The 14,673-nt window shown below is 40.6% G+C and overlaps 1 protein-coding gene across 8 annotated transcripts in view; it reads right to left on the bottom strand.

Annotated features, from left to right (window-relative positions):
* Positions 1–14,673, bottom strand: part of LOC122559094 (single-stranded DNA-binding protein 2) — a 378,880-nt gene that overhangs the window by 233,733 nt on the left and 130,474 nt on the right. For all 8 annotated transcript variants that reach the window (XM_043708394.1, XM_043708441.1, XM_043708403.1 and 5 more), the window contains exon 4: positions 285–369. In XM_043708394.1, the coding sequence (XP_043564329.1) occupies positions 285–369 (85 nt within the window). The remainder of the gene's footprint in view (positions 1–284; positions 370–14,673) is intronic.

Here is a 14,673-nt window from a genome sequence, read left to right as displayed (position 1 = left end):
AAAAAATAGCTGATTTTGATCAATTTTTGCTTCTGCATCACATCTCAAATTATAATTGTAACTCAGAACCTTGTTACAGTCCACTAGAGACCTCCAGTGAGCTGCCAAATTCATTTTACACACATTTTCCAGGCTGAAGCATGTCTTGGACAACTTTTTGTAAACTAAGATCCGAACTAGATGACAATTATGAGGAAAAAGGTTCAAACCATGAAACTTCAGGTTCATGATATAAAAATGAATCAATGTCATTGAAAGGCTCCCCGATTTGATCTGTGACTTACATAATCATGAAAGGCTTTTGCTTCACTAGAATGTTCACAGGTTTCTCTTCTTTCAGGTGCCGCACAGTAAAGGTCCCAAAATACACTGAAAGAAATTATCTTTTATTAATAAAATTTCATATTAATCTAAAAACATTTTTCAATGTTCTCTAAAACACAGAGATCACACAAGTTGTTGATATAACTATTTCATTTAAAATGTTAACAATTTCCTCTTTTTGAGAGAATAAAATATCTTTACTCATCTTTAAGATCATTAAAATCATGCAATTTTATTTAATTACATTTGTTTACATTCACTGAGAAACATACTAGTAAATACTTATAAACAACTTGGAAAGACAAATTCATCCTACCATTCCACCTTTATTGTCATTTTTGAAAAACTGACAAAATCAAAATAATGTTTAATTACACTGACTTTAGTCAAGATTAAAAATCACACAACACCAGGTTATAGTCCAACCAGTTTATTTGTAAGCACTAGCTTACAGACCGCTGCTCCTTCATCAGTTAATTGCCAAGATGAGATAGTTTGTATTGACGTTGCCACAGTAATTAGACACTTCAGGGCCTCAACTAGCCCATGTCACTCAAAGCATCCATCATCCTGGACAAAATACATCACGTGCTGGATAGACAGCATACATATGCCACTGCAAGACACTCAGTGTTATGCATCCCTCCCACAGCTGGACTGGGTAGAGGAATAAAAGTCCAGTCTTAATGTTTTTATTTCCCAATTCGTAAAACAAAAACTGAACAGTGGATGTTCAGCCCAAGCAAATTCATATCCAATAATTTTCAACCAGCAAACCATCTGACCCCTAAAAATCAGAAGAACTCTTGAGCATCCAGAGTGCAAAAGGTTCAAAATGACACTAATTCAATAAGAAAGTTCTGATGAACACTTATGAAGTATGCAATCCTACCACAGTGAAAAAGGCCAATGTCTTTCCTCCCCACAAGCGGTCATCATTGTCAGCAATCACTTGCTAAAAATATGATTGCCCACCAAGGAAATTCCTTTTTACTGGTCATGCATTAGGTGAGTCCTTGCGTGGCTGAGGAGTCTGATTCTAGAGCCTCATTTCCAACCACATACTTGGCATGTGTTCCAGGAGATGGAATTGTCCCTTTGAGATCACTGGCATCCCTTTCTCCGGTTCCTTTTCCGTACTTCCTCTTGCTAACAAGCATTCTCAGAAAATTGTGTCCCTTCATTCAGGAGGCTTCTCTAATTCGATTTCATCTGAACAAGGTCTCCTACACATTGACATCTAGAGCCCTACGGCATGGAGACAGGCCCTTCGGCCCAAACTGATCCACACCAACCAAAACGTCCATCCACATTATGTTGGATTTCTTGAAGAAAGCCTTCTGGGTCTCTTTGAAATGCTCCTTTTATCCTCCTCTTGTTTGAGTGCTTTCCTTGAGCTGTGTGAAGATGGTTTGTTTTAGCAATTCAAACACAAGCATCCTAGGCACATGACCGGCCCAGCTGAGCTGGTTTCAGCTGATCATGGCCTCGATGCTGCTGCTGTCATTGACTCCTTCTAGGACACTGTTGTTAGTATGCCTGTCCTCACAGCTGATGTAGAGAATCCGTCTCAAACAGCATTGATGGTACTTCTCAAGGGCCATGAGGTAGTATCTATACATAGTCCACGTTTCAGAGCCATATAGAAGATTCAGAAGGATGACTGTCTAATAGGAGAAAGTGAGGTCTACAGATGCTGGAGATCAAAGTTGAAACTTTATTGCTGGAACAGCACAGCAGGTCAGGCAGCATCCAGGGAACAGGAGATTCGACGTTTCGGGCACAGGCCCTTCTTCAGGAATGAGCAGAGAGCACTCTCTGCTCATTCCTGAAGAAGGGCCTGTGCCCGAAACGTCGAATCTCCTGTTCCCTGGATGCTGCCTGACCTGCTGTGCTGTTCCAGCAATAAAGTTTCAACACTGACTGTCTAATACACAAGGATCTTGGTATTAGCATAATGTCACAGTCATAAGAGACTCCCATCCTAAGGTATCCAAAGGTGGTGCTCGCAGACTGAATGCAATTGAATCTCTGCATCAATGTCAGCCTTAGATAAAAGGTAGCTCCCCAAGTAGGGGAATTCTTCCAGATTTGAGAGGATTTCTCTGTTGATCTTAATGGAGTTAGGGACCTGAACGTAGGATAGTTTGAAAAGGGAAAAAAGGTATGAACGAAGATAATCCAAATTTTTCACAGATATGCAATACAGACATTCTGCATGCTCTAAAGCTTTGTATTATCCCTAGGCAGGCACTCAAGAGGGTTTGAAATTCAACTATGGGAATGTTTGGTATAGCGCATGCACCATTAAGACAGAGAAATTCAGAGCAAAAACAATATATTTCAGAAAATGTGTACATCACTACCTTTGATGCAGTGTTGAAAGTAGCACCCAATTTTTAAAAAGTTTTAGACATTTTCCCCAAACATTTCATTACTCTTATTTTGTATTTATTTCAGTGGCATTCACAGAATTATGTTGCCACAAGTGTATTAGAGGCTTATAATACCTATGTAGCTTTCCAGAAAAACATGATAATTTCTCAGTGAATGCTTTCACTTCACTGTTATTGGTATCAATCATTTCCTGCTTAACATCAAAAGTTTTGCCACAAATGTTCCCTCTGCAGTTGAGCAAAAGGATACCAAATCAGGTTGTTTTATTGTTAAATAGATTTTTTTTTAATTCTATCTACATGATAGACAGAAAGATTTTTAGTGAACTATAAAGAGAACCCAGAAGAGAAAAAACCCAGGAAGTCCGACGAATGAAACAAACTGGTCGGACTCATTTTGCATAATTCAAAATGGAAAGGAACATATTGATCCGAATATTTATGGTTTCTACCCTCAGAATAATTTTTCCTAGGTCTTGGATACAGAAGGCAAATAAATTTAAGCAACAATGTGTCATCGGGGAGGAGATGGCCTAGTGGTATTAACACTGGACTATTAATCCAGGGACCCATGTAATGTTCTGGGAATCTGGGTTTGAATCCGGCTGGAGCAAATGATAGAATTTAAATTCAATTTAAAAATCGGAATTAAAAGTCTACTGATGGCTATGAATCCATGGTCAGGGAAAAAAAACATCTGGCTCACTAATGCCCTTTAGGAAAGAAAAACTCCCATCCTTACCTGGTCAAAACTACAAGTGACTCCAGGCCAACTGCAATGTGGTCAATTCTTAACTACCCTGGCGAGCCTAGCCAGCTACACCCTCATCCTATGAATGAATAAAAAGGCTGGGCAGTTACCAATGAGCTCCCATCTCCAGCTGCTATTCCCACAGTGGATCTGAGGCTGACAAGCCACAATGAGAAGCTAATTGTGGTAGTTTAAAAAACAGAATTCAGTGTTCATCCTATTACAGGACAATTTTGCCATCACACAGGCACTTTCTAGTCTGAAGTTTCATGACAGAAGCAAGTTAAGAAATTTCCAAGCAGTTTGAATATGGAGATGGTGGAACATATATTTCATATAAGCAGTTCATCTGAAAAAGAGTTCCTGCTGTGAGGAGGGAAGCTTGTTCCTGGATCATGGGAGGAGACATCCAAGATCGGTCAGGTGACTGCTAATTATCTAAATTGTTACTGACACTAACAGATGACCCCTCATTGGTCTTATTCATTCATTCATTCCCACCAGACACCCAAAGTAAAGCTAAAACCATTTTCCAGCATTTGGCCCATATCCCTCTAAACCTATTCATGTATTCATCCAGATGTCTTTTAAAGGGGGCAGCACAGTTACTCAGTGGTTAGCACTGCTGCCTCACAGCGCCAGGGACTCTGGTTCGATTCCAGTGTTGGGTGACTGTGTGGAGTTCACACATTCTTCCTGTGTCTGTGTGGGTTTCTTCCAGGCGCTCTGGTTTCCTCCCACAATCCAAAGATGTGCAGGTCAGGTGAATTGGCCATGCTAAATTGCCCATAGTGTTAGGTGCATTACTCAGAGGGAAATGGGTCTGGGTGGGATACTCTTCGGAGGGTCGGTGTGGACTGGTTGGGCCGAGGGGCCTCTTTCCACACTGTAAGGAATCTAATCTAATCTAATCTAATCATGTTGTAATTGTATCAGCCTTCACCACTTCTACTGGCAGCTCATTCCATACATGCATCACCCTCTGCGTGAAGTAGTAGCCCCTTCGGTCACTTTTAAATCTTTCCCCTCTCACCTTAAACCTATGCCCTCTGGTTTTGAACTCCTCCACCCCAGGGAAAAGACTTTGTCGTCTATTTATCCAATCCATGCCCCTCATGATTTTATAAACCTCTACATGGTCACCCCTCAGCCTCCGATACTCCAAGGAAAATAGCCCCAGCCTATTCAGCCGCTCCCTATAGCTCAAACCCTCCAACCCTCACAACAACCCTGTAAATTTGTTTTGAAACCTTTCAAGTTTCACAACATCTCTCCTGTAGCAGAGAGACCTGAATTGCACACCTTCTATAAGAAAATACAATTTATTGCTTTCTGTTGACCTTGTGTCATGACAAAGCACATAGCAGTCAAGATAGACAGAACTTCACAAAAGGGCAAAAGTGAGGACTGCAGATGCTGGAGATTAGAGTCAAGAGTGTGGTGCTGGAAAAGCACAGCAGGCCAGACAGCATCCGAGCATCAGGATGAAGAAGAGATTTTGCCCAAAACATTGATTTTCCTGCTCCTCGGATGCTGCCTGACCTACTGTGCTTTTCCAGCACCACACTCTTGACTCAAATCTTCACAAAACCCAGGTAGACTACATTAGCTCAGATTAACACAATGCCACAGGCACTGATAGACACCACATGCAGAACCTTTGCCCTTCCTCATACACTTTCACCACCAATTTTATCAGGGGGTGGCATCCGATTGCATCTTGATCGTTACCTTTAACACAGCATACTGTCACTGCAGCGAGAGAGGGGAAGCTGGTAGGGTGTTATGTGTTTAGTTCCACAACATGCCATCTTAGCATGAAAGGAACGTACGTTAGTCCACCTATCAACATCAGTCAGCACCCACCTAGAGAATCAGGTTCCTGTATATGAGCAGACATATGTTATGTGTTGTATCAACAAAACTAAAGGCCTTACTTACTCATGTGTTTTCTTCAGTCATGCCAGAATATTGCAGAGGAGAGCAATTGCTGAGTGTGGGTGAGACAATACAACTTCTGTGACCAGGATGTCAAGATTATGATCAAAAATACGCAGGTGGAAAGAGAAAACATACCCAAAATGAAAATAGAAAGTATCTAATGTGACGAAGACAGCATGGTAAGAGATTGCATCCACTGAGTGCAGCAGCAAAAAAATCAATCCAATGCCACAGGAGGTTACACAACTTATTTTCCTCTTGCATGCAGAGTTGTTTAGCAGAAGCACACAAAGGCCACTGTGATTGATGACATTTGAATGGTGCACTTGTTGGGACAGATGTGGCACATACAATCATTCGTTTTATTGGCGAGGTATGTCCAAGGCACTCCTGTAGGTCCAATCAGTTATGGCCTGAAATGCAATTTGCCACTGTCACATTGAAGAGTTTGTCTCTGGTGACTTAATAGAATTGACTACTGTATGTTGCATTTGCTGGAATGGAACACACAATCCCAGAGAGATGACCTGGACAGGGATAGATCTGCAAGGCTACATGTGATTCACATAGTTAAGGAGACTGTGGTAGAAGCAGCAAGGGTGCCAGCTGAGTTCATTGCTGATGATTGACAATCACATATAATTAGTGACAAAGTGATGTTAGAAGCATATTTGAACAGAGTGCCAATGGTGAAGGTGATAATGCCAGTGCACTAAGCAAAAAGGGATATTGGTAAGAGGGAGCGACCAAAGGGTGAGTTGCATGATGGAAGTTCCACATGAATGGTTGAAAGCATTGACCGAATTCCACTGTGATATTAAAGAGTTAATTTGCTCTGATGACCTGCAGGAAATTGGATATCCCGAGGCTAGGGTGGGATGCCTCTGACTTACGGGTAGATTGCAAGGAATTATATTCCCATCCCTTGCCATTCAGAGCCATTTACATGGCCATCTCCTATTATTCAGGGATTATTTACATTTGCATCATCATCCTATTCAAAATCAATAAGATTGGAATTTTGACTACTCCCTGTAGTTAAAAAAATGATTCACAGCAGATTTGACCATTAACAGATGATTTACATTATATTGTTTCTGGAAATGATGTGGTCACTGCTTTGTGTCTTGAGTGGCAATGTGACTGTGGGGGAATGACTGGGGGGGCCGGGGGGGGGGGGGGGTGTCTTGTCGGCATTATTGATTGTGATGTAAAGGTTTTGTATAAAGAAAGGACTGTTTCTTTTGTTCAGAAAAACCTCTTGACACGCTTTGCGAGCATGGCGAAGTGTGTTAAGAATCTCTCCAAAGTTAGTACTATATTTGCTGAATAAAATTTGATTGTTGCTCACAGAAGTTGGTGTATGCAGTTGCATCAAGTGTGTAAGAAGCTCAGAAAAAAAGAACCTCACACCACAATGTCAAAGGTTTAATCTCCTTTAGTGTCCCACATGGGTCCCAGTGGCATTTTCTCTTCACTAACAATTCTCCCATTCTAGCTGGCTCATCACTCAGAAGATACAACTTTAGGGAATCTAATGTAATCATATACTGAGGGAGAGGAGATGTCAAAGGATGCGCCATCACTTCAAACCAGCTGATTATCTCCAAAAAAGGTTACACATACAGAGTTATGGCACATAGTAAAGAGTGACATACCAAAATGTAGGAGATCTCTGCACCATCCTCCACAGAGCAGGAAAGTTAGTGATGATGATGATAATGACGACGTTCCAACAGGCATTGTGACAGGAGTTACAGTGCTTGGAGAAACAGAACCAGATGTGCAGAGGTAAGACAAGCTCATGCACTTCAAGTGGAGGGATTCCAGTGTAATGATTAACTCAACTTTGTTTTGGAAATGCAACTGCATTAACTCCAACCATGAGAAACTGGCCAAAACCATGCAGTATCACATATATTTTATACAAAGAGTAGCAAATTGCCCTGCAATGGGTTGAAAGCTCACTCAGTGGAGTGATACGGGCTGTTCACAGGATGAGCAGTGGACTACAATGAATACATAAGGAGATGCACATCTACAGCAGGTTGTTTGTATTGTGGCACAGTTGGAGCTGGAAATGCTAAATATCACACGCGAGCATGCAGCCCCACCCACTCTACATGAAATGTGTAAATATTAATCTTCTACCTCCAAACAGCCAAAAAAATAGTTTCTTCCAAAAGCTGGGCAAGGATTGACAAATCTGGATCTCACAGCCACAATATTAAACTCTCTGTAAAGTCTCTACAACTCCACAACAAATCCAGTCCACTATATCAGCAACCTAGCAGTTCAAACAGAAAGACTGCACAAGAGAGTTTGGCGGTGCATCAGGTTTTAAAGCTTTTTAAATGTTTACTACTAATAAACTGTAAGGCTGATGAATTCCCATGTCAGGAATTTGCCATAATGTAAGGATCACCTAGAGATTGATATCTCTGAAAGTGCTGATCCTGACGCAGTGCCAGCTGCAATGCGTATAATGATAGTAACCTCCACTACTTTGCCTCACTCTTGTTGCAGGTCTTTCAGCAAAATTCTCAATAGTGATGCTGAGAAGGCTACTGGCCCTAATAATGTGCTGAAACACATTCAGCTTCCACTTCCAGAATGTATCTGACACCTATAATCAGACAGCAATAGTGGAGGCAGGAATGGCCAACTCACGGAAATCAGGCCTGAAGCCCCACCGCTGCTACAAATGGAATTAAGATGAAAAATGGTACCAGCACTGATAGTTTTCAATTTCTGGATAACTCAGTCTATCATATCTACAGTTTTGTTGTACATTCAGCTATTATGTGCATATTATTGCCAGATTTTACAATTCTGATCATATCTGTTTGAAACACTCAGTAAAAATGTAAATACATTTATTACATTAAAATATTCAAAATGGACATCATTTTAAACAGAATAGAAAGAGAACATTTCTACTAATTACAGTGATATACAGTGATACTAATTACATTTCTACTAATTACAGTTTACAAACAAACACCTGAGAAAACAGGGTTGAGTTTTGTGATGGCATTGAGGATACAGTCAATGGAACAAAAAAATGGGTGACAACCCCATTCTGGCAAGCTACAGGATCAAGGTTTGTATCTATTCAGTAGCAGGCAACCAAGTGGTTGTTTCCAAGGTGAATGTCCCTGTTAAGGATGGTTGCCTGTCCCAGGAGCTGCCAACAAATTTCAGGACTGACAGCTCACCATTCTCAACAACAGAATCAACAGGAGCTCCTTTTTTTTTAATATTCAGAATAGGTTTTATATGCCATTGAACATTTCTTTTCCATCGCCAAATCACTGGTGTTACTCTTCATTTGTTTTTGTTTAAATAAAGAACCCAGCTCTTAAATACAAAAGTCTAATGAGCACTAATGGGATTGCATCAGGTGGAAGAGGACACAAAGGATGTATAGTGCCACCCTCTTACTGCAAGTGCAGTAGAAGCATGCTCAGAATGCTTTACAGGACCCCTCCATGAACCAAAGAGGTCTCAGGTAGGAGAGTCTCAAAGCACTAAGCATGTCAGGAAATCAATTGGATAGGACATGGAGTCGCCCCTCATGACAGAGTACCACCTTTGCTGCCTGTAAATTCCAACATCCAAGAGAAAGGACGTTTTTAATTTTCCACTCATGTGGCTCCATTTGCCTAAGGATAGGACGGCCATCTGTCTCCTCTTTCTCTCCAACTCCCCTACCATTCTCACCTGCCAGCCCATCTCCTGGGGGCTAGTAGAATCAACCTAAAATTTCTATTTCAGAATTCATTCATTAGATTGTTTAGTTGCCTAAGATTCAGAAAAGGCACACAATGCACCACCTGACAATGCCTTTCAATCAGACTGTACATATGCTGGCAGGGATCTTTTGAATTATGATTTCAGCACGCTTAATGCTGTTTACATGAAAGCAGCTTTTTTTGTTTAGGGGATCATGTTGCTTTCAGAGGTTAATTATACTTGTTTATAGAATCCCTTCAGTGTGAAAACAGACCCTTCAGCCCAACTGTTGTTTTTTTTTTAAGTATTGAAATGACTATAAGTAGTTAAATTGTTATTTCACAATTGAAATACATATTCTTGCCTACATAAAATACGTGTACACATACAGATTTTATATACATATTTACATGGATAAAACTGTAACAAGCACTCCCTTACTCAGCCAGTGTTTTAGAGCCAAAATTAGATAATGCACAAAAATTCAAGTTAAAACAGGAGTAAAACTTAAATTTATTCTCAATAATTCCAGCAACAGTAGAAACCATTTTACAGATGGCTGCATTAAACACCACGCATCTTATTATGTTCAGTTATCTTTAGAAATCTTGGAACTCATACTTGATATCTGCTTCTCACGTCTTTTTAATTGGAGGAGCCAATACCAATGGTTATAGAATTATAGAACCCCTACACAGTGTGGGAACAGGCTCTTCGGCCCAACAAATCCACACTAACCTTCCGAAGAGTAACCCACCCAGACCCATTTCCCTGACCTATTACCCCTGACTAATGCACCTAACCTACCTTCTTGTAGGGAAACCACGTTGACTAAAATATTGTAATCCCCGGCCTGCCCAGTTCCAACCCGTCACAGAAGCACCGGTAAATACTCCGTCTGGACAATTGACATTAAAAAGCATAATGTTACTTCCATGATTATAATCTCTCTGGGAACAGGAGAAACAGTAAGTTGGTATATACACCAGTATCCAAATGCCAAATTCAGCAGCAAACGACTTTCATAGATTCACAAAAAGTTTTATTGCAAATTTATAGCACAGTATATACATCCCTGCTGGACCTTTTTCTTGTCCAAAAACAACCACCCCACCAGGCAAGACTTCAGCTTTTTATTTTACCATCACATCAACGGGATAGAACTCAGCACAGTTTTTACTTTGATAACTCACCACCAAATTATCCTGTCACCTAATTACAAACACTACCCAGCAGGGGCAGTGTAACATTAACAATAAGCAAAAAAGGGGAGAAGCTCACAGCTCTTTTATTTAAAAACTCAAATCTCAAATGATAACCAATTAATAAACTGTATGACAAGAACGTGCCTCTCTTTTTGATGACAAGAACTCAGATCTTAAGATATTTTCTAATTATCCTGTTCAGAGATGTAAATACACACCTCTGGATCAGTTGGGACTTAACTCCAGGCCAAGAACTCTGCTCCTTTTTTTTTAATATTCAGAATAGGTTTTATATACCATTGAACATTTCTTTTCCTTCGCCAAATCACTGGTGTTACTCTTCATTTGTTTTTTTTTAAAAAAAGAACCCAGCTCTTAAATACAAAAGTCTAATGACCATCAAGTGTACTCAATCAATTCTGAAGCTGATCTGTTTGAGTCTTAATGGGATCTGCATTTTGAACTCCAACATACTCCCGCACGATAAAGAAAAAGCAGTTGTATGTAGACAACAGTACATCGAAAGTAAAATAAAAGCAATTTCATATTCCCACTTTTAAATAGTGAGACATCCTTACTGTTGAATTTTCAACTTTTCTGTAGAAGCATTCCCTCAGGTGAAACAATCCAATTGCTGATGACTAATATATACCCTACTATTATCTGGAAATTATTTTCCTGTCTAGCATCTTGTTTAAACTGGCATTATCTATTCTAAGCCTTTTATAAATTAGTCTTTTTGTAGAATGTATATTATCCCACTAAAAACAATTATACAAGTAGTATTCTATTGGTATTTTTTAATCCCTTTTTATATATGGTATTCCCTCCAAGATTTTAAGCAAATAGAATACCATGTCAGCAACAACAAAAACCAGTCTCAATGGCTTCTTATTTTCTTTAACTCCCAGACCAAGGAACAACTTTTCCAATTTGTTCCAACAAGCATCATCATAAATATTCCACACTGGAAAATTTGCGGCCAGAATGCTCAGCATGCACTTCTGACTTCACTTTTAAAAATATTCTCATTTGTTTGCAAGATTTCTTCCACCTTTGGATTTTTCATGGCCAGTCTAAGTTCCATCACATCAAAACGTGCATTTGGTCTGGTCTGTGCACCTCACATGTACCCCTCTACCAGAGCACCAATTATTTTTGTGTCTGTCTATATAGGTGTGTAGGTAGAGTTTAATCAAGAGGTTAGAGGTTTAATTAGTAGAGTTGTATGTCAACAGTTCATAATTCTTTGCCTACAACTAGAACTTATTTATTTGTAATAAGGAGTAATTCTTGTTAAGTACAGAACCTGATCCATGCTTTCTGTTAACCTGAATTTAAAAAGACAAGTAAATTGGGGAATTTTGTGCACTTTGATAAAATATTTAACTTTTGTGACAACTTTGAGACTAGTGGCTTGATTTCCAGGGACCCATTCCAGCAAGGTGTGACAATGGAACATCTCCAGATCTGCCTTTAGATGTGAACACCCTAACATTAATGGAACTGCCTTTAGTGAAAAATACCATATCTGAGAAGAATCATATAACCTATAAATACATTTATGCAATTTCCAGAGTGTGCCCTCTACTCCTGATACTTCTTTAAGGGGCTAAGGTGCCCTGAAAGAACGTCACTGATACATGTAAAGTTATACTTTCAAGCAAGGTTGTTAAACTGGTTGAAAGGATTTTCAGAATTACCTTCCCAGCTGCAGGAAATCTCTTTCTAACAAAACATTTGTCAAAACCTCCAGCTAAAAAACTGGCCTGGATCATATACGTCCCTCTATCACAGACTTCAAAATATACCCCAAATTCTTTCATATTTGTAACTCTCTTAGATATTTTATTATTTTACCTCCCATTCAAACATTTCCCAAACATGGAACTGCTAATATAATCCAATATCTGAGGAGGATCTCCATTACTCACACTATCCAGTCATGCTTCCTTGCCACGCTATAGTCTCTTTCCTCACACTGAGATTTCTATGGATAACTTCTGAAAGATAATTTCCTCAAAATTCTTTCTACGTATGTGAACTATTCCTAAATGTATCTTCAAATAAGTACTCAAGCTGTGTTTTCTTGTTCTCCCCTCTCCAAGTCCCTTGCTGCAAATTCATGGCCCACCCCTGTCACTGATCTTGGTTTTATGTGTCCCATCAATTTGTCTGCACGTCCCACTATCATAGCAATTCTCCAGTCATCTCACTGATGCCATGACATGTGAAATAACTTTTGGCAAATGATGCCCACGAGATTACTTTTTCACATTTCTCACAATCAGTATATACATTGCTTCATATTTACTGAGTTCTTAAGTGCTGCCCTTCTGGTTCTAAGTTATAGAACTCATGAGTGTGCAAAGTATATGTTGTTTCACTATCAACAACTCTCCTACATTCTCAGAGTCCAGATTTTTGTAAGTCATCCCCACTACTCTTGAGGAAGCTAGTTTTATAGTCTGATTCTCATGTTGTATTATGAATGTTTCCCGTGAGAGTGAAGGATAGATATGGCAAGTTACATCTGGCAAGTTGGATGACCAGGGATGACCATGGTCAAAAAGGAAAGAAAAGGGAAACATACCTAAGGCCGAAGTGAGTGGGAACTGACAAAGCCCTTTAAGTATATAAGGAAAGTAGGAAAGAACTTAAATAATTACAAGGGCTGAAACGCGTAATGAAAAGTCATTAGCAAAGATATATAAAAAGCAAGGAGGTAGCCAAGCAAAAGGTTGGCCCATTCAATGACAAAGGATGGAATCTATATGTGGAGCCAGAAGAGGTAGGTGAGATCCTAAATTAATAGCTTATGTCAGTATTCACCAAAGAGTAGGAAGTGGTGGAGGATGATCTCAGGGAAGGGAGTGACAAATCTCTAAGCCAAGTTGCTATTAAAAACGAAGAGGTTCTGCATCTTAAAAGTATTAAGGGAGATACTCGGGTAGTGTCTCCCACCCATCCTCCTCCTCTAACCAAAAAGAAAAGGTTCTGTGCACCAGATTGGTAAGGTAACGAGTTTATTTTTTATTTCTTATTTTTTCAACAGTCTCTTTGGGAATTTAGAATAGTGGGAATGGAGGTTAGGGCAGTTGAATGTTCCTCCTGCAGAATGTGGGAGTGAAGGGTCACCACTAGTGTCCCTGCTGACTACATCTGTGGGAAGTGCACCCAATTCCAGCTCCACGAAAACAGCCTTAGGGAACTGGAGCTGGAGCTGGATGAACTTCGGAACATTTGGGAGGCAGAAGGTGTTATTGAGAGGAGTTACAGGGAGGTAGTCACTCCTAAGGTACAAGAAAAAGGCAGATGGGTTACAGTAAGGGGACGGAAAGGGAACCGGCAGACAGTGCAGGGATCCCCTGTGGCCAGTCCCCTCAAAAATAAGTATACCGTTTTGGATACTGTTGGGGGGGGGAAACTTACCAGGGGAAAGCAGTGGGGCACAGGGCTCTGACACAGAGTCTGTCCCTGCTGCTCAGAAGGGAAGGGGGAAGAAGAGCAGAGCAGTAGTCATTGGGGACTCCATAGTTAGGGGGACAGAGAGGAGGTTCTGTGGGGAGGAGAGAGACTCACTTAGTGTGTTGCCTCCCAGGTGCTAGGGTTCGTGATGTCTCCGATTGTGCTTTTGGAGCAGCCCCAAGTCGTGGTCCACATAGGCATCAACAACATAGGTAGGAAGAGAGATGGAGATTTAAGGCAGAAATTCAGGGGGCTAGGATGGAAGCTTCGAGCTAGGACGAACAGAGTTGTTGTCTCTGGTTTGTTGCCCATGCCACATGCTAGTGAGGCAAGGAATAGGGAAAGAGAGGAGTTGAACATGTGGCTTCAGGGATGGTGCAGGAGGAAGGGTTTTGGATTCTTGGATAATTGGGGCTCTTTCTGGGGTAGGTGGAACCTCTATAAGCAGGATGATCTTCATCTGAACCAGAGGGGTACTAATATCCTGGGGAAGAAATTTGCCAAGGCTATTGGGGTGGGTTTAAACTAATCCAGCAGGAGGACGGGAACCAAAATTATAGTTCGAGTATAGGAAAGGTTGAGAGTAGGGAGGTCCGAAATCAAGTTTCAGGGACGCAAGGTGGCACTGGCAAGCAAGAAGTTGGTTTGAAGTGTGTCTACTTCAACACCAGAAGCATCCGGAATAAGGTGGGTGAACTTGCAGCATGGGTTGGTACCTGGGACTTCGATGTTGTGGCCATTTCGGAGACATGGATAGAGCAGGGTCAGGAATGGTTGTTGCAGGTTCCAGGATTTAGATGTTTCAGTAAGAACAGAGAAGATGGTAAAAGAGGGGGAGGTGTGGCATTGTTGG

This window comes from Chiloscyllium plagiosum, chromosome 2 (genome assembly GCF_004010195.1).
Source record: "Chiloscyllium plagiosum isolate BGI_BamShark_2017 chromosome 2, ASM401019v2, whole genome shotgun sequence".
In the NCBI taxonomy this organism is placed as follows: domain Eukaryota; kingdom Metazoa; phylum Chordata; class Chondrichthyes; order Orectolobiformes; family Hemiscylliidae; genus Chiloscyllium; species Chiloscyllium plagiosum.
The sequence above is the reverse complement of the archived record's forward strand: the minus strand, read 5'-3'. Positions and strand labels throughout refer to the sequence as shown.